The following is a 20,610-nucleotide window of genomic DNA, read 5'->3' on the forward strand; positions in this document are numbered from 1 at the left end:
GCTTCGTGATGTGGCCGGAGAAAGATATGACGCGGGTATTAAAAAGCTGGTTACAAGGATGCAAAAAGTGATTGATCTGCAAGGCAACTACGTAGAAAAATAGCAAAATGCTCAACCTTTCCAACGATGTACGCAAATTTGAGAATAAATTTGATTTTTCATGAAAAAAAATTCAGGAGACCTTACTTTTCGAATTGATCTGGTTTTTACCAATCCTGAGTTTTGTTTTGATTGATGGCAGCCTCCTTTTAACCTGGCCATGCGCAACATACTCTTTCAGTGAAGAAGCCAGTTCTGTTCCAGGTGCCACCATTTAGTTACTCACCAAATTCTTGCAATAAAAAAAATTGCATGACTTGGTGGATAATAAATGAGTTGAGTTATTCACCTGGGACTCAAACCCAAGACCCTTCAGTTGGCAGTTGAACTTGCTAGTCACCGCTACTCATAAATTTGACAAATATTGTACGAAACTCCTGTGTCTACAAGCTTAAAGTGTGTTTACATGTAGTACTTTCATAATTTGATTTTTGTAGGCCTGTGTTTGTTCAAAGTATTGCTATGTGTCATATGTGGCATGCGTTTGGAAACACTGACATTTTAAGTTGAGCGCAGGTGTTGGCAAAGCTTCTAACTTCTGATTGCTCACCTTGCCCATTGCATAGTGTTGAGTGAATGTAATAGAGAGTTTTTTCACTTTGCTTTATTTTCTTTATCACACTGTGGGTTAAGAATTTTTCCCTCATTTGAATGTCTTCAAATGTCTTAGGTAGAAGACTGCTGATGATTTGGATTTCAGGATTAACTGGGGAAAACAATGAATTTTGTTTAAAATTGAATTATTTTAATATTTTTTCAGCAAAATCCATAACAATGTTTACGCATCAACCTGCATCTAATTTTGAATAATTAATAGTGAGTCATGCATCACTTTTTATTTACCCCTTGTATTACTTATAACTATTGTATATGACTATATATCATTTTTGTCGTATTTCCTACTGATTCCTAAGAAGATTTTCAAAGGCAGAAATTTTTTCTATTTATAGCTTGAACCATTGTTGAATGATTACATATTATTTGAAGATCTTATCCATGATGTTAAATTTGGCAAGTTATAATATTCTGAAATGTTTGCTCCCCACATTTTTCAGGAAATAATGATTTAGAAGATTATGTCACTGATGATGAGTCTGACGGAATTGAAGACATGCACTTAGAAGAAAATAAAGCTGTAATCCTTCAAATTTTATCACAAATGAAGCGTGGTATGGATTTAACGAATGTCAATTTACCAACTTTCATTTTGGAGGGACGCTCTCTACTTGAATTGCTTGCTGATTGTTTTAACCATCCAGATTTATTTATTAGGTAGGCATACTTTAAAAAGGAATTTTGAATTGCAATTTTTAATAAATGAAAAGTAAAAATAATAGTTATGCCTTGAGTAGCTGGTGGCTTTCATAGCTACCAAGTATGTGCACTCATATGTTATTTGTGGTTATGAAATTAATATAATCGAAAGCACTTAAGAAGAACCGCAGTGCATAAGAAATAAATTTGTACCTTGTTAATGGGCCCAGATCACTCTTTATCATTAGTTATATGGTTATGCTAGAGATTAAATTGTCTCTGGCCCATTGGTAAGGAGGTAGGTTTTGAAATCGTTGATGAATTATCTCTACTTCTATTTCCTTCAGTAAATATGTAGCAAATTATTACTATTCTTATGTAGTAGTAATATTTTAAGGTGATAATGACTAATATTTGACTAAACATATTCATTTGTGTGGTGCAAACCTACATTGGTAATTTCTTCTGCAGTTGTAGTTTGGGCAGTTAAGAATTCTGTAAGACCTATCAAATTCATGACTTCTGCGGTCTGAAAATTGTGAATTATATCACTGAATAGCTGTTTCCATATCATTTCCCAAGGCTATTGACATTTTTTTTTAGATGTATGGTATTCTTGTAATATTTTCAAAAGTGGTTGTTTTGCCTTTTCATGTCTTATTTTTAAGTTGACTTATCAGCAAATTAATGTAGAACTAATTGTGAATTGAATGCGTTCTTGGAATTTCAGGTAAAACTAACAAAAATTATTTACACGTGGAACTAACGAAATGCATGGATGATGATGAACAAGTTTGCTCTCTGGGGATTCATTCTACATTTATTTATTTAACTCATAGCATATTTACCAATATTTCAGTCAACTTCTTCAAATGAGTTGTAGTGCAATGAGAAAGACGTATAAGAAAATCAATCTTGTAGCCAAGATTGATTTTCTTATGTCTTTTTACATAATGGGAAAGATAGTTGACAGAGTAATGCAAGAGATGGTTCTTTTTTCAACTTTTCTTCTGAAGTTAATCATTTACTCATAAAACTAAAATACAATTACAAAATATATTGTTCAATTGGAAGTATTTCTGAACATCAATAGAAGTTTTAACCATGGTATCTTAGGCATAGGCAAGATGAGAGGAAATGGCTAGTCTTGCAAAAGTGAAGACTTGACTTTTGAAGGTAAAGAAGATTGCTTTATCTTCCATTCTTTAAGCAGTGTGTGTATGACATTTGTCTCAAGTTTTTAAAATTCTTGGGAATAATAAGATCAATTAGTAATGTTTGTGGGGAAGGTTATTTTGTAAAACTGATATGTAACATATATTCTTAATTTTGCACTAATGCTGGAAACCATTAAAATTAGTATTTGTAAAAGTAATTATGTGAACCAAAATAATTTTTAGCCATGGGAAATGAGTTTTGGTCTGCTGCAATATTTTCTGAACAAAATGCTTATTCTTAGTGGCAAAATTCTTTGGCATAGCCAAGGTGATTGAGTGGGGAAAACTGATGCTATACAAGCAATGAAACATCCAATGCTGAAAATTCATGGTGACTGAACCTTATTGTGACATGAAATTATATTTTTCCAATTTCTTGATGAAGATTAAATTTTTTTTACGTAGAGTTTGTGTAAACAATACAATCTTTAGGATTCCATTTTTTATTAGATTAAATTTAAAATTTTGAAATGATAAGTTTTGTCAGTATATAATTGGTATAAACATAGATTATTATATTATTCTCATCAATAAATATATAAATATCTACATTAGTAATAGATATTATTTTACAAAGTCAAAGCATTATTTTCGTCTCAAATCCTTCTGCAAAGGCTTCAGCAAATTTGGCTTCAACCCCCAGTGCAATAATGTAAATGCATCGTTAGCCCATATGATAAATAGGCTCAGTTTTTGCCAAATTTGTCTAAGTTCTTCAAATTAATTTTCCTAAAATAGGCTCATGATTATCTGTGATAAATTGGTACTCTTTTTCATATCTTTTGTTTATTCATGCAAACTCATGGTCCATATTTAGTATCAACGTTTCAAGCAGTCCTCTCTTACGGGAATCTTGTGGAAGTCCATTTGTGCATGTCCAGTCAATGATCTCAATGGCTTTGTCAACTGGGGAATTAGTACATTTAATTGTTTTAGGATTCTTTATACCATAAGAACAAAAATACATGCTATTGGCTGAGGACAGGATTACATTTATGCATAAAAAAAGAAAAGTTGTCAAAATAATGCAATAATACAAAAGATTAATGACTAGGATGTTGGTGAAAAGTGGTGCACATTAAAGCTGATATGGAAATCATCCTCTGTAATCACTTATTTTTCACTATCTCCATGAAATGTGTCATTTTTGGTCAATGTAATTTTTCTAGAAAACGATTGAAGTCCACCAGGCCAGTTTTTCATTAATTTATGAATCAGAGAAACATGTTCAATATAGGGTACTTTTGAGAGCCCATATAATCTTGGTACATTAATTTGAGATTTGGTTAATTAATGTGTCTTGTGGGATGGATGAATACTGACTAAAGAAAACTGGAAAGAAAGAGTAATCTCTCGTAGTGAAAAGCCCTAAGAGCATTTTACAGGCACGCTTAGCCTTTAATGCTCAAGTTTCAGATTGTGTTATTCTCTGGGCATGGAACAATGTGTGTCTTATGAAATAAATTGTGCCTCTGAAACTAAAAAAGGCGATAGCATTATTAGGACTGCATATGGCACAGTGATAACTACTTATACTATAGGAAATGAATGAGATTTGGCCTTTTCAATTCTCAACCAACTTGGGTATCTTTACGACTCAAAATCAACTCTCAACCAGTTCAACCCCAGCTATTCCAGCCAATCAGTTGGTTAATTAGATGACACTTTCAATAAATGGTATAATACTACATTTTATCCTCCTATTTATTTAGTCATAATTATATTAACCAATTGTGTAATATTTTTGTATGAGCATGTAATACCATTTATCATTAAGCAAAGCACTACTGAGCAATTACCAAATTTGACTGCGTATAAGACACACCAACATATAAGAATGCACCCTAGTGCCTTCCTTAACCACCTTCAGTTGGGCACACGCAGGGAAAAAAGTTTTAACAGTCCATGCAAAAGCTTAATGCCCCGCTAACTTAAGTTACTGTTTCTTTTAGTTCTTACATTAGAAAAAAGCCAAATAGTTGGCACAATCATTGATGTAATTGCCCAAGAAATGTTGGAATGCCTTGCTGCTGCTGCTTCCAAGCTCTTTTGTGTAGTCTAACAGTCTGATTTAAAATTGAACTGTGTAGCTTCATCTCGTCTCCTATTGTCATAATTGTTTGGGTAACTATTTTAAAACAAATAATTCTACTCAATCTGAAAAGGCCACTGTTATGATGAGTATGTAGGATAAAATAGAATCAAGTTAATTCAATATCTCGCTTGCCCCTTGGTTGATATTGTCAAAGCAAGCAACGTGATATTCACTTCACATAATTGTGATGACCTTAATTTTAAAAATTCCTGCAACAAAATTCAATTGAATGATAAATAATATATAAAAGTAAATATAATTAATTAAATATGGGGATCGGGTTGGTGAGGAGGCTAGTACTGGCTTCCCGCCCTGAGGGCCTGGGTTCAAATCCTGAAGGCAGCAGATATTTTTCAGTGGTATCACGGTCCCTACTTGTGGTGCTTTGGGGAGAGCACTTTGAGTAAGTACGCCCGTCGGATGGGATGTTAAACTATGGACCCCTTGGCACCTTTCGTTAAGAGCAAGCTCATGTGGATGCCGGGTTTCTCCACCCTTTCTTGTCCATCCCAAATGGCGCAAACGACCTCAGCTCTTGGTTGCCTCCCATAAAAACTAATACTTATTTAGTGTTAACCATCTGGGGTAAAAATAACATTCAGTATTGGACCTTAAAGCATGGGGTCCCAACCTTCACATATGGGTGATTTGTTTAATCATACTTTTGGAATAAAAGGTCTTATATGCCATCAAATACGGTAGTTGTTTCACACTTATTCCTGGAATGCATGTTCTGTTCAATTATTCTACGTAATGGGAAATGGCACTTCAGATTTGAAAGCCTCCTAAAATAACTCTGGTTGAATCTTGGATGGTATCTGTGTTGAAACAATTGATGGCCAGTAATGCATTGTTGCATAGTTGATGCTGTTTTCAGCAATTGCTGATAAAATTAATGGTGTTGCTTTGCATGATTTGTAACACATATTTTGAAGTGCGTTAACTTGGCCGTTATTAGATGACGCCATGTAAAAAAGTGGATGTGTGATCTCTCTTAGGCTTTGGCCATAAATGACTTTGTTTTACTCTAAAAATTGGAAGTGTTTCTCTTGTGATTAAATGTTTTTGGAATGCACAGTGCTCCTTAGGAACTCACATAATTTTCTGCTTTGTAGTTGAGTTAAGAAAAAAATTACTTGCTCTAACATCTTCAGTTAATACTCCTTTTTTTAAATCAAATGCTATCAGTTCAAGTTTTGAGTTACATCACTAAGATGGCCAGTGAATACAAAAAGTTCATGCTAATCATTGAGCTCGTGTTAAATCAATGGCTATTAGTCACAGCCATGGCTAGAGGTCATAAATATTTTACTGGAAATAATTCAAATTTTAGTGTATTGATATTCATTGATAACAATGAAAATTATTAATACCATCTTCCATAATTGCAGGATTGCCGATGAGATAACACCAGAAAGAAGAATGCTGGCATTTATGGAATGGTATATGTCTTGTTTTTATGCCGGCCGGAAGCATTCTTTCGCCAGGAAACCTTATAATCCTGTTTTAGGGGAAACTTTTAGATGTTGCTGGAAGGTTCCTAATACCTATGACACTGATGAGAAAAGAGATATTGTCATAACTTTTAAAGCAGAGCAAGTGTCACATCACCCTCCAGGTATGTTAACTAATAAAAATAAAGGTATAGATCTTCCCAAATTTATCAATTATGCATTTTTAATGACAGATATTTATAATTGTAACAGTTTTGTTTGTTTTAATTTTATGTACCATTTCTTAAGTGTCAGCTCTGTATGTGGAGTGCCCAGAGAAGGAGTTATACTTGACAGCATCTATGTGCACCAAATCAAACTTCTCAGGCATGTCGGTAGGAGTTAACTTCCATGGAGATTTTAAGGTTGCTCTCGCATCTCATAATGAAGAATATACCTTCAACTTACCATCTGCATATGCTAGGTCAATCATATCAATTCCATGGATTGAACTTGGTGGGAAGGTTAATATTCATTGTTCTGCAAGTGGATATTCAGCATCAGTTGTGTTCCACACTAAGGTATGAACGCCTTCCTCTTGATTTCTTGTTTCATAAGAAGTAATAGATAAATAAAAAAAATAACAAGCCTACATTTTGGTACCTTTTATGATCAGTTTTGGCCTCGGTTATAGCTTTTTACATGTTACACAGCACATGCGGTACTATGGATCTATAGAATTCATATATGAACAGGGTGCAACAACATAACTTCCTTTTTTTATCACAAAACACTTTCACAAATGGAAGTTATGTTGCCACTCCCTGTATTGTTTAGTTGTTGAAGAAGTCATTACTAAAATATGGTCTTCTTTACTTGCTCTTAGCCACAAGCTATTAAAGCTAAACAAAAGCATTAGGAATACTCCTATTCCTAATGTTCATCAGTGACATAAGTTAACGTCCAAGAAGGATATAGTATAATTAGTTGCATATACCAAAATTACATAAATAAACATAATCAGTACGGAAGTCTCAGGTTGCTCTCCTGTGACGTAGTGATATGAGGGGATCACCATGGTGTGGTGGCTAAGGTACAGGCTTCCCACCGAGAGGACCCAGGTTTGAATCCTGGAGGTGGCAGATATTTTGCAGTGGTATCCTGATCCCTACTTGAGGTGCTTTGTGGTGAGCACTTTGAGTGAGTATGATGCCTGTCAGATGGGACGTTAAACTGCAAACCCCTTTGCACCTTTTGGCAAGAGTAGGCTAATGCCAACATTGGGTTTCTCTCCATCCTTCCTTTCCCATCCGCCCCTAATGGTACAAATGACCTTGGCTGTCGGTTGCCTCCCCTAAATACCACTACTACTACATAGTAATGTAAATAAAATTGACAACATTTCATATTTATGCACATTGGTGATTGCATTTAGTTCTTGAGGGGCCATTGCACATGGCATTTTTACCTACCACTCCGTCATGAAGTAGCCAATTTATGCCGTTACATAAATGTGTGAGAACAATAAAAGCAGACTTTCAGTTTATTTTATGTCATTTATAAAGTATATTTATTCCAGGGAAAATGTCTTTTTATGCTATCTTAGTATGTGAATATGTAGGCATTCTTGGGACTTCTAAAATTACATGAATAAGTTTCAACTTTTGCATAGTGAATCCTTTTTAATCATTGTCAAAAGTCAAAAGGTGAACTCTTAACAGCATTTAGGCTGATTTGCTGTGAAATTCCACTTCAAATACGGAAATGACTATATAGTTCACCAAGTCTCCGGTGTTATTGTTAATGGTATACTGGAGAAGGGGTGTTGCAGGAAGGATAGGGAGAAGAGAGGCAAGGGATGGATGGGGGTAAATAATGAGAGATGATCATTCCTATTGCAAAATAATAGGTAGTAGTATCTTCTTCTGGGTCCAGTTGTGTCCGTTTAAAATTTTTTTCCCATATATGGTACCAATGCATATTGTATCTGTTACTGAAAAAATGCCATTGTGTTTATTAAAATATTTTTACTATAGCAAACATGTTTATTTTTCATTGTTTAACAATATTAATGGAAAATTGTTTATCACAGGGGCACAATTTTTTTCTTAAGAAGTTGCTCAAGCACCCAGCAATGGGATTGACTGTGAATTCTTCGTAAGATAGATGTGGGCAAATTTCTAGTACCCATGAGAATACTGTATTTCCCAGCCTATAAGATGCACTTTTTTTACTTTGATACACCCTCTAAAATCAGCGTACATGTAATGGGTTGGAGGTACATGGGTACAATTTCGATGTATAAGCAGAAGGGGCTTTATTGGGAAAATATTATTGCGTATTTTTTCCAGTATCAGGCATAGAAAATGGTTGCCATTATTACAGTTCTGATGAATATCACTGTTGTGAGTCAGTAGTAAACAACAAAGTTTTAATATTTCATTGAAAGTACTTCTCAAAAATAGCTCTAAATAAATCTTAAACAAAATGGCTGTACACATTTAGATGAATTTCACATGTGGTGCTGCCGTGAGACTTAATATACGTTGGGTTAATTGGGATGTTGCCCCTCTGCTGATACATACATTGTATCTCTCCTGATAAACTCAGAGTCTATAAGCATTCAACCTTAATTAGTATGAAAGTTTCATAAAAGCATAGGCTTCCAATACCACTTTTGATAATATCAAAATGAAAACTGAAAGTAAGTGTTGCATGAAAAGTTAAAATAATTGTAACTTGATGGGCTCTTAAGAGAGAAATTGTCGTACATAATTGTATTTAAACTTGAATTTTTGAATAGTATGACGGAACAATAAAACAAGGCAGCTGAAAGGCATTTTGGCCTAGTTGTGATGAATTTCCACAGTTTTGCGATGAATAAATGTTGATATACATGCAGCTGCTAATTTTTAATGTAAAAATTCAATTTTCTCCACATTAAGTATTAAAATTATAATAATTTTATCTTTTCTGCTGATCCGACTTTTTTTGTGAATTCTGACCTGAAAAATCAGGGTGCAACTTATGGGGTGGGATATATATTTTTCCCTGTTTAAGAGATTCCAGAAGATGCTTTCAAATGATAGAAATCTGAAAAAATTATCTCCAGCTTTTAGTAGAACCCCTCCATCCATCCTATTGGATGCTGAATCTCCTGCTTTATAGGGCCGTGATCCCTTGTGGGGGCAGCATGGTAACTTCTTTGACCTAACCTCTGCTCTGAATGTTAATTTTAGTTCACTGCTAAAAGGTGTTTTTGATTTCTCAAAGAATTGCTCTAAGCTGTACAAGCAAATCCAATACTATGCGTGTGTGAAATATCTCTTCTGGGGGTAATTACACCATACATGGACATAAACTATAAAGCAACTTACTGAAGATAATTGTACACTCCAATTAACGAAAAGTAAAGCTTACATTTTTATATTAATTTTATCTAGATACTAGATAGGTATTAATGAAATTAATATGCTCAAAATGATGTTCATGAGAGTAAGCAATTCTCTTTCATCAACCCCATAAAAAGTCTGGGCATTTATTCAGTGTAGATTGCCATGTCCTGAGTCAGGTTCAACTTTGTGAGGTCATAACTTTATCACTTGTAAATTTGGAGTAAAAATGTCTGTGAGTTCAATAATTTTTATTTCAGAGTTATTATGGCGGAAAAGCAAATCAGGTGTCAGGAGAAGTTAAGGACAGCAGTGGTGCCATAATTTGTAAACTTAATGGGGAATGGAACAGAAATATTGAAATAAATTATTATGATGTAAGTATCAGGAGATTTGAACAATTAGTTGTGTAGTTGGAAAAGAACAAAGACAAATAAGAGACTGCAACCCTGAAAGCAATGTGATCATATGTGTGTGTGTGTGTGTCTGTGTATGAATATATATATGTATATATATATATATATCTTTATATATATATATATACACATAATATATATTTATATATATATACATATATATATATCTTTATATATATATATATATATATATATATATACATAATATATATTTATATATATATATACATATATATAGATATACATATATATACATATATATATATATATATATATATATATATATATATATATATATATATATATATATATATAAAATACATTATACTGCAATAAATATCCAAAAATGTACATAGGCATACTTTAAAGACAAATGCATTGTGGAAGGTTTCCTCAAACTTTCCTTTCCTTATTTATGGGAAAAAATAAAGAAGTTTTCCCATGTTCAAATGACAGGTTATTCCCTCCTCACTTAAATCTTAGCATAATTTGTAATATTAAAATGTAACCAGTTCATATGAGGAAAGTGCCTTTTCAGAAGATTAATATTAATTTGAAGCCATGGTGTGGCAAATGAGAGGCTAGGAGAATACAACTTCAAAAAGGCCGTTTTAACTTCTTAAGAAAATTGTAACAGCCCATAAACTTTTTAAATGATTTTTTCTTTGAGAAATAGGCAAATATGCAGACTGAAGTCAAAGTAGTGAACATATTTTTGTTGAGGTCACTTCAGGATTAACTAAGAGTTAATTCTGATTTAACTTTACTTTGGTGTAATTGATGTTATTGATCTTTCACTTTTAACTTAACTCAGTTAAAATATACTGAAGTATTCTTAACTGTTAACTTTTAAAGTTAGCACTACACAAGCTCTCCCCTTCGACAGGCATTTTAGGTGTTCACCAAAACTTCTGTGACCAGTAAAATAAAACACAGTTGTCATATTAAGTCCCGTATTGTGGTATAATATGAATGGGTTGCTTCAGTTCTGTCTCTTATTTGCATTAGTTACAGAAAATGTTGACAATATTTAACAGTAGGCAATGGCTGGATGAATTTATATCCGTCTTTTCACCAATACCTTTGGAAATTAAATTTGTTGCCCATTTTGTTGCTGCCTGAATTAGTCCTAGCATTGCCACATGTGAAATGGCTAGAGTGGCCAGACCTGTGTATATAACCATTTCCATAACTGATTTAAGTTGGGCAACCCGGCTTGAAGTAACATTTAATTTCTGTTATCTCTTACTGATATCATTTAAATTTTCAAAACAGGGGAAAACCAAGGAAATCAGCATCCCGAACTTACCTATTTACCGAAAGAGGATGAGGAAATTATCAAAACAAGGAGAATATGAGTCTAGGAAAATCTGGCGCAAGGTGACTCAGGCCATCAAGAAGAGAGAATTTGAAAAGGCCACTGAAATGAAAATGAATGTAAGGAATATTTTCATTGTTTAAGCATAAGCATGTGTAATTATGATTTCTTTTTATTATAGAAGTTTAGAAATAATATTATATTTTTTTGGGTGCATTTATTTGCTTTTATTCTCTGATCAAGTGTTTTCTGGTTAGTAATACATTCCTTTTTTTGAAACCTCCTTGGTGTGGACACAAAAATAAAATTGAGTCTGAAATTAAAATTAAAAACCACTGGCTTTGAAGGAGAAATTTATGAATAAGAATGGATACTTTTAATGCCACAATTTTTGAAAATACCTGAATTGAGTTGCTTCCTGTAATTCGCAACCTTGCAATTTCTAAACTGCTTGTTCGTACAAAATAACGCCATTTGAGAATGATTAAATGATACAATGATTAACTTATTTTGAGGCAGGCATTAAACTTGTTTGCACACCTTTTCAGGCTAAAATGATATGTTAAAGAAGCTAAATGAATGCTGTTGTATGAATTCAGTATACAATATAAGTAGTTGATGAGGCATATAAATAATTAAATGTCCTCTTTTACATAAATATACACACTCAATGGTATCAGGCTTGACTACATGGAAATTCAACATGAGTGAAAGAAGAATAATAGGTCTTTTCCATACATTTTTATTCAGGGCTACTTGTTTCAATGCACAGGTATCCAAAAATTGTTTATACCTGAAGATGACGCCTATGCATTGACATGAATAGTACCAAGTAAAAGTGTAAAAATAACAAGTATTCTTCTTTTATTCATGGATGTGTATGTATGTGTATATGAAGTTAGCCCGAGCGAACAAATACAAAAACACACAAAAAAGAAAAGAAACTAACTAGTTTTCGAATTGTCAGTGGTACAAGCCAACTTTTCACAAGGAATAGAAGGAAGGAACTGAGGAAAAGGTTTTAACAGAAGGAGCTGGATGCTGGATGGAAGGGGAAGGTAAGGAAAAGTTTGCGAGAAGAGTTAGAAGGGGGATTTTTAGGAGTGTGAGAGTAATATGGAAGGTTTGGGAGTGGAGGGGGGATAAAAATATGTGAAGATCGGGGTAATTAATGTCTAATATTAATACCTGTGTAATTCCAGGAATTCCAAATTCAGATAATCTCCTGCTCTATTGTTTTGAGTTTAAGTAGAGGGTCAGAGGGTGGGAGGGATGCTAAAATGGATGCACTAGAGCATTTATCAAAGGGAGTGTTGTGTTCGAGGGCGTGTTTTGGGAATGGGAGAATCCCAATCAGGGAGGAATTCTTCGATGTAGTTATTGATACTAATATTGAGGGGTGTGGTACACTGCCCAATATAAAAGGCAGGGCATAGTTGGCACTTCAGAAGGTAAACTACTTTGCTGGAAGTACATGAGGAGTAGAGAATTGGTGTGAGAGTTAAAAAGCGGGTGGGAGAGGGATGGGATTTGGGTTTTGAAAATAGGACATCTTTGGCATCTTGGTTTATTACTTGGTAGGGAGTGGTTTTGGGAGAGGGCAGGAATTTAAGGAGTGGATTGGTTGATTCAAGAAGATCTGATAAGTTGGTTGGGCATATGAAAGTAATGGAGGGATATTTGGCACTTCCCTAAGCCACACATGCCCAGCACTGAATTTCTCCTTAGCCTTTCCGACTTCATCCTCACCCTAAATTCCTTAACCTTGAACAATAAATTCTACTTGTGAAGTAGTTCAATTATTCGGGTACCCCAGATCAGCTGTTTACGATATTGTGGCTAAGTATAATACTTCGGAGAAGGCTGGGGATGGTATTGCTAACCCGGCTAATAACAGTATTATTTAGTGGATGTGCCATATTTTTTGTTTAATGGCCATAAAGGTGACAGCATAGAAATTGAAATAACTACTTGTGTAGAGACAACTCACACTTGAGTGAGTTTTCCTCAATTAATGCCCTTGGTATTTGTGGTTGTCCTCGTCATTTTGAATCTTGTGTAAAAGGCCAAGATTGATAGAGCCTGTGTGTTTAATAAATAACACTTCCACCTTCTGAAATGAGCCTTACCTTGTTTATCAGATTTTTCAATTCTTTTTCTTTCAGGTGTGTATAAAATATCTAGTCATTTAGTTCTAAACTGTTTTTGGAATATTCCATGTGAATATTAAAACATTAGATTCAATTTATTTATTTTTTTCATACTGACATGGTATTTATGGTAGCATTTTTAGATGAAATTTGAGTACCTACTCTAACTAACATGCGCATAAAAGATTTTATGTAAATTTTATAGATTGAGGATCAGCAGCGTGTGCTGGAGAGAAACCGCCAGCAAGTTGGTGCACCGTTCATATCCATGTATTTTCATAAGGTTGGATCCACATGGGCTTATAACAAGAAATAATCAGTTTATTTCATTTCATATTTATGGTTTTTTAATATAACTATTAAGGAATAAGTATTCTGATTTATTATATGTATCCATCATGTCATAGGAAGAATTATGTAAGTCACATAATAATGTTGTATCCTCCTCAAATGTTACGAGGATTATTTTTTGAGAACTTTTCGTAATAATCTTTATAGTCTAACATTTCATAGACAGAATATGTAAGGAAATCATCGTCAATGCATGTGCAAAAGCAAAGCAAAAGCAACTACAGTCATTTCTTGAAATTTATTGTTAATTCTGTAATGGCCACTCAACACTGGTATTTGTTTATCATCTGGTTTTGGATGGCTTTTTCTTTTAAGCCCAAATCATATATATATGTATATATATATATATATATATGTATATAAATGTATATTTGTAATAAAGCCATATGGAATTGTGATACATGTTCTTGTAATACTTTGGAATGCTCTATCCCTTTAAGAAAAGTTGGTTTTCATTTCCAGATAACCACTCAGTGTGTCATTTCTAAAGTTTTTAAATATATTACAAAAATATGAATTTTTCATGAGTTATATTCCATTTTTTAGGCAAGGGATTAAGTAGGCATATTTTATTCTAGGGTTAGAGTGCAATTTAGTGTCAAATGAAACCTTCGTAGAAATGCAATGGGGATTGAAATGGTGCGGTGTCTAACATACAGGCTTTCCACCATGAGGGCCCGGGGTCGACTCTTTGTGGAGAGCACTATGAGTGCTCTATGTCTGCTAGCTCGTGCACTTTCAGTCGACGATCATCCAGTATCACTTTTTGGATTTGCTTCACCATTTCTGGAGTTGTCATCTCATTTGGTGGACCAATGTGATGCTCGTCTTGACAGCTCGTATGGCCTCGTTTAAACTCTGCTACCCAATATTTCACTGTGGTAAACAAAGGAGCAAGACTCACCCAGAGTAGAATCCAGTTCAGCTTTTATATCGGTTGGGCTGAGGCTTTTTGAATTAAAGTATTGTATCTCATAACAGTGGGTCGCAGTAATCCAGTGGGTAGAGCATTGGACTGCTGACCGGCGGGTCCCAGGTTCGATTCCCGGGCAAGGCACTCTGGGCACCTGCAGCTCAACCCAAGCTATGTGATTTTTCAGGAACCAGATCTTCCTCAGAAACCATAACTGGCACAGGGAAAGGAACTGGCCCCCCTACCCTGATGTGTGAATTTCACACGCCGTCAGGCTTAGTCCTGGGTGAACTCTGCCATCACCTACCAAACCGAACTTCGGGTTGATTACTGTGTTTATGATTTTTTTTAATCACATAACAATGACCAATTTTCTCCATTTTCACAAATTCATTGAAAACGTTAACTATTGATGGCTTGATTCAAACTTAAAACATATGATTTATAGATTGTGTACTTTCTAATACAGTTATAGTTTTCAAACAACTACAGCTATCTCTAGGTTGAGCAAGGTACTTCTGGGCCTTCCCATGTACTACTAGAAATGCAAAAAATGTCATGATGAAGAAATCCTTCGTCTAGATCGACATAAAAGCCTGAATTCTTCGATTTTCATTTAAGTACTCTGTTTAGTTTAGCTTCCTAGGTATTACCTTTCACTGTAAACTTCCATCTTGGTCAAGGTGGATGACTTTTCCACGGTGAAATAACTTGTGTTTATTTTTACGTCTGATGGTGACACGAAAGAAGGTAGTTACAGTATTTCCCTATTCATTTGAAGCCTTGAAAGATAAATATTTTTCATTATCATGCTTTAATTAGAAAAGGAACTTTTTCCACGAAAAAGGCCTGGTAGGAGAGTTGGTATTACAAGAAAAAATAGAGTGGTATATAATTTCATGCCCTTTGCAGTACATAAGCATAATCATAATATAACATAACTTACTAAATAAGTTTTGTTTACCATTTAATTTCATACAATTATTATTGGCATTAACACTGCATAGATTGACCTGGAAAACTCTGGCTCTCAACCCTATCAATTATTTGATGGTTTCCGGCGTAACTTGAAGATAATATTGAACGTGGAAACCCATGTCATCTCATATTAAATTTTCAGTGGAATCACAAAGTTACTATTCTTTCATTTCCACTATCAAATATTTTTAAATTCTGGTCTTGTACATTCCTGTATGGGCAATTATCCTTTGAAAAGAGTTCAGAGAACAACTGAAAGTAATGATGTTAAATCATTGTGCTATTCATTTTCATTATTATGTTCAGTAATTGACTCACTTGTTGTGCTATGGACACTAGAATATCAAGAATCATTGGAGCATGAATCATTTTCTCTACAATTTACATTGCTAGCTGTAAATGGTTATTTTCAAAAGTAAAAGTTTTAAATATGCGTGAGGAATCGGGAGGACCTGTGATTGCTATTCCACTTGTTCATGTGAGAACCTATTTCAACATTATCATGATTTTGAGTTTGTTGAAAATATTTCAAATTGTATTTAAAAAAACAATAATCCCTGCAATTGCTATTATGTAGAAATTTTATTTTTCTATATCTACTGAAGGAACTTTGTCATGTTGATGACAATTCCAAAAATCTCAGCAATTTGTGACGATGCAAAATTACAGATATCATTCCCCCATGCAATATAAGTATTTAGTCTACAGATTTCTAAAGAAAGGCCTCACGGAAGAACTGACCTACTTCGTGTTATGCACGGGTAATCAAAATTAAACCATCATTATCATTAAATTTTTTCAAATATTCTAATGAATTAAGATCTAACACACCTTGAACACTAGCCATAACAGATTTCCAAAAACATGAGCATTTCAGGAATAAAAAAGAAGATTTGAGATTGTAATTCATAGATAAATAAAGCACATAGATCGTAGTCAATTTTGCTTTGATTTGCATACCATTCAGATGGGAAAATTGATTCAGATAGGCATATGAAAACAATTGTGGTCTTTTGGGTCACATGTTACAATGTATGAAATCTGGCACCACTGGGAAATTATAATTTTTGATATGGTCCTGAGGGAAGACATTAACTTAATTCAGAGCAATAATCTGTAGTATAACCTCATTTTTTTCAAAATTGAAGGAAGCGATATAAACAATTTAAATAAGTTAACTTGCAAAAAAGTTATTACTTTCACTCCATGTTTTGCCAATAAAATTGTGATGCAGTTTTACCTCTACTTTGAATACTAGTTGAATTAAGCTGGAAAATTTGGAATTTTTTTTTCAGTGTAGTTTTGGATGCAAGCTTGCAGCTGCGACAAATCATTTTCAAAAAAGTTAGCCTATGTTGACTGAATCAGTGAACTATGGAATATGCCCACATGCCTAATCCATGTTATCAGTAGAAATGAGTTGGCAAATAAAATCATTTATTTTGTCCAAGGAGTTCTAGAACAAATGTAGGACAGTTGCAAATTAGAGTTGAAGGTATTCATCAACGGAGTGAAACATATTTTAGGAGATATTTGCAGTTTTTTTTTAAATAGGGACATTTTGTTGAGATTCTTTACATAGCCTGGTAATTTATTAGAAAGAATGAGGTCCATATTTTTAGGCCCAAGTGCAGTATTTCTAGTTAACACAAAAGGTTGGTGCATGTTTTTGAAGTTCTGTTATTCCAAGGATGAAAGTTTTCGTTGTTGTGGCATTGAATGTTGCACTGAACAGTGATGATAGTGGTTTATATACGTGCATGGAAGAGGCAGAATGTGACGTTTTTATAATGGTAGGAACTCTTTTTCTATTGATACTCGCACATTTATTGAAGTGGGTAAGGTGATTGTTCTGCTTCAAGATTTCCTTTGAGATTGTCTTTAATTATAACTTAATACATGGATCATTAAATAATACTGATAGACAAATTATTTTGGTTAGATTTTTTGATTGCTCAAAATGATCTCCTTTCAGCTTGATACACTTTTCCCAGCAATTCTCCAAACTGTTTAAGCCACCTCAGAAGTAGGATTTCAGAAGGCCCTTAAAATATGCATCTGGATTGTCAATTACCGTGTTCCATGTGAATTGTTTTTCATCAAGACATTTCTCTACATTTGGACATAAAAAAAGTAAATGGGAGGCCAAATATGTTGTATGGGGTGGATGTTGTAATAATTTTGGCTTAAATTCCGTAATGTTTGCCATTGAAACTGCACAGGACTGGGCCCATGCATTGCCTTGACAGGAGAGGATATTTTCCTTTGCCAAATGAAGACTTTTTTTCTTGATTCCTTTGCTCAACCGGTGCAATAACAATGCATAATACTCCATTTATCGTATGTCCTTTAGCAAGTAACCGATGTAGATGATTCCATGTGAATCCCAAGAAACCGTGGCCATCACCTGGTTCGCTGATTGCACCATCATTTCCTTTGGAGCTGGATCACTTTTGGAAACTCACTCTTTTCACTGTTCCTTTGTCTCTGGAGTGTATCCATATATTGTCTACAGTTATGTGCCAACACAGAAAATTGCCAGGATTGTGATGGGAAAGTATTAAAAAACCTCTGAATTGACCACTCAATTGTATTTATTCTCTACCAAGAGTAAACATTGCACCCACTTTGCTGAGATTTTTTTCTCAAATTTTTTAGCAAAATTGAAAACACTGTACCTTGTGATGTGCCTGTGGCCTCAACTATTTTGTGAACTTTCATTCGTCGACCATTTAGAACCATATCGTGGATTTCGTCAATCATTTAGGAGGAAATCACTTCCACTCAATGCCCCAAATTATGTTCATCATTTGTGGATGTTCAGCCATGTTTAAAATGATTAACCCAAACGTTAACAGAAACAAACACAGGAGCAGGTACGCCATGAACTTCATCCAAATCTGCTTTCAGTGTTAAGCCTTTTCAATAGCATTGAAAAGTGTTTAATCAACCCATGAAACTCATTTGCTTCCCATTTTTCTAAGTAAACAGAACTTATTTTTGATTTGCATATTGCTATTCAAACAAAAATATTAAAACAGCTGGATACTCAATTTTTTCCATTTTCACAAAAATCTCTCACCAACTCTATCACATAACAACCGAGAGTCTAAAGAGGCCGAAATTTAGGTGAGTACCTTTCACTGCATGCACAAACATGTTCCTCTACTTTTGCTAAAGAGTGCTGCCATCTTCATGTTGAGGTTGGAAACTTTTCAGACAACCCTCATATGTGGGGGGTTACATTTTTATGTAATTATCACTGAGAAATAACCACGATATCTGGATAAAATTTATTCTGCATATTAATTGATTTTTATGCACATGATATTGTAAATTATGGCTATTAATATTGATTTGTTTTGTTTCAGAAAGCTGTCGTTTGAAGCACATAGTATGGAGAAGAAAGAGGCTTGCATTATGATTAAGTTCCTTAATTTGAAAGGTTACAGTAACCCACTAGTCCATGACAAAATGATCGCTGTTTATGGAAATGATAGCCCATCCTATGACACAACTGTGAAGTGGAAAATGACTTAAAACTGGCCACATGTCCTTCACAGACAATCGAAGAAGTGGAAGACCATGACTCATGGAGGATACTGCCATAGTGAAGAAAGTAGAGGACTTAATCCTATTAGAATAAAGAGCAAACATCCAAATGATCATGAAGGAGTCTGATCAAGGCAGGGTGTGAAAAACTGCCTACGTCAAAGGTGTTAGCACAATGATTTCCATGACTACTGAAGCAAACATGGCACAACCTGTCAAGACAGATTTTGAAGCTTTTAGAGCAGGACAAGTAGGATTTTTTTGGTTGCCTGGAAACAATGGATGAATCTTGGACCTATCAATATGATCCAGAGACCAAAGAGATGAGCAAAAAATACCCCCAAAAGGGCTAAGGTGCAGAGGTCTGCAGGGAAAGTGATAATATCTTTTTTGGGGCAGTCGTGGAGTCACCTTAACAGACTACATGGAGAGAGGTCAAACCATCACTGATGCATATTACTGCACCTGCTAAACAAATCACGTGATACTCAGTGGAAGAAACGGCAGGGTATGATGACCAAAGTCATCTGCCTCCTTGCAGAGAATGCATGTGCTCACTCATCTTAAGGGGTGCTTGAGGGATCAAAGCAATCTTGGAAATTGCTTCACATTCGCCCTTTTCTCCCAGTCTCACCCCAAGTGACTTTCCTTATTCCCAGGACTCAAAAAACCATTGCGGGGTCAGAGATGAGACTACGCAAATAATTTCATTCAAGAGATGGAACAACTGTTTTTTATGCAATCTGCTAAGTTCTACCATGATGGCCTTTGAAAGGTCAAAAAAACACTGGGAGAAATGCATTACTCTGCATGGTGGCTATGTAGGGAAGTCTCAAGGTTAGTAAATAAAAATTTAGTTTATCTCTTGATTAACATTTGGTAGTAATTACAGTTTACAATATCCCTCATGTGTCCATACTTGATTCACATAAAACGTTAATGCATTTTGGTTTCAACCAATGAAGTGAATTTTTGCCTTTCATCTTAGAACAAAGAATTACTAGAATTAAAGCCTGGTATATTTTGATTATCTTTTCCCAGACAAAAAAGGCTCTTGATCGCTCATGTCTTTCTTTTCACCCACTATTGCACTTCTGTGCTCCTTATCTCAAAATTCATGCTTTTTCCCTATTCCTAACTGCTTAGCATTAATTATAAGGACACACATCCAAAGTAAGGATGATAAATCCTTTTCTATCCTCCAAACTTGAAAATTAAGAGGTTTAATGACGCCATACAATTTTTTGCTTTTAAGTTATACTTGCATGATTCCTTTGCAAATATTTCTTGGGATATGCATGTAAAAGCCCTTCAACACAAGCTCAGTTCAACTTGCTACTTATTAAGACACCTGAATGAAACCACAAGTAAAATGATACTACTTAATTTGTACTATGGGGAAATTTATTCAAATACAACCTCAGTATAATAGTATGGGGATC

At 34.4% G+C, this 20,610-nt stretch overlaps 1 protein-coding gene across 3 annotated transcripts in view; it reads left to right on the forward strand.

Annotated features, from left to right (window-relative positions):
- Positions 1–14,116, forward strand: part of LOC139687014 (oxysterol-binding protein-related protein 11-like) — a 53,280-nt gene extending 39,164 nt beyond the window's left edge. For 2 of the 3 annotated variants that reach the window (XM_071584101.1, XM_071584102.1), the window contains 6 exons: positions 1,155–1,371; positions 6,057–6,283; positions 6,408–6,679; positions 9,751–9,867; positions 11,182–11,343; positions 13,580–14,116. In XM_071584101.1, the coding sequence (XP_071440202.1) occupies positions 1,155–1,371; positions 6,057–6,283; positions 6,408–6,679; positions 9,751–9,867; positions 11,182–11,343; positions 13,580–13,690 (1,106 nt within the window). In that variant the 3' untranslated portion in view covers positions 13,691–14,116. The remainder of the gene's footprint in view (positions 1–1,154; positions 1,372–6,056; positions 6,284–6,407; positions 6,680–9,750; positions 9,868–11,181; positions 11,344–13,579) is intronic. The other variant, XM_071584103.1, reaches the window with a different exon arrangement.
- Positions 14,117–20,610: the final 6,494 nt, after the last annotated feature.

Source organism: Hetaerina americana, unplaced genomic scaffold (assembly GCF_022747635.1).
Source record: "Hetaerina americana unplaced genomic scaffold, ioHetAmer1.1.p SCAF_16, whole genome shotgun sequence".
Lineage (NCBI taxonomy): Eukaryota > Metazoa > Arthropoda > Insecta > Odonata > Calopterygidae > Hetaerina > Hetaerina americana.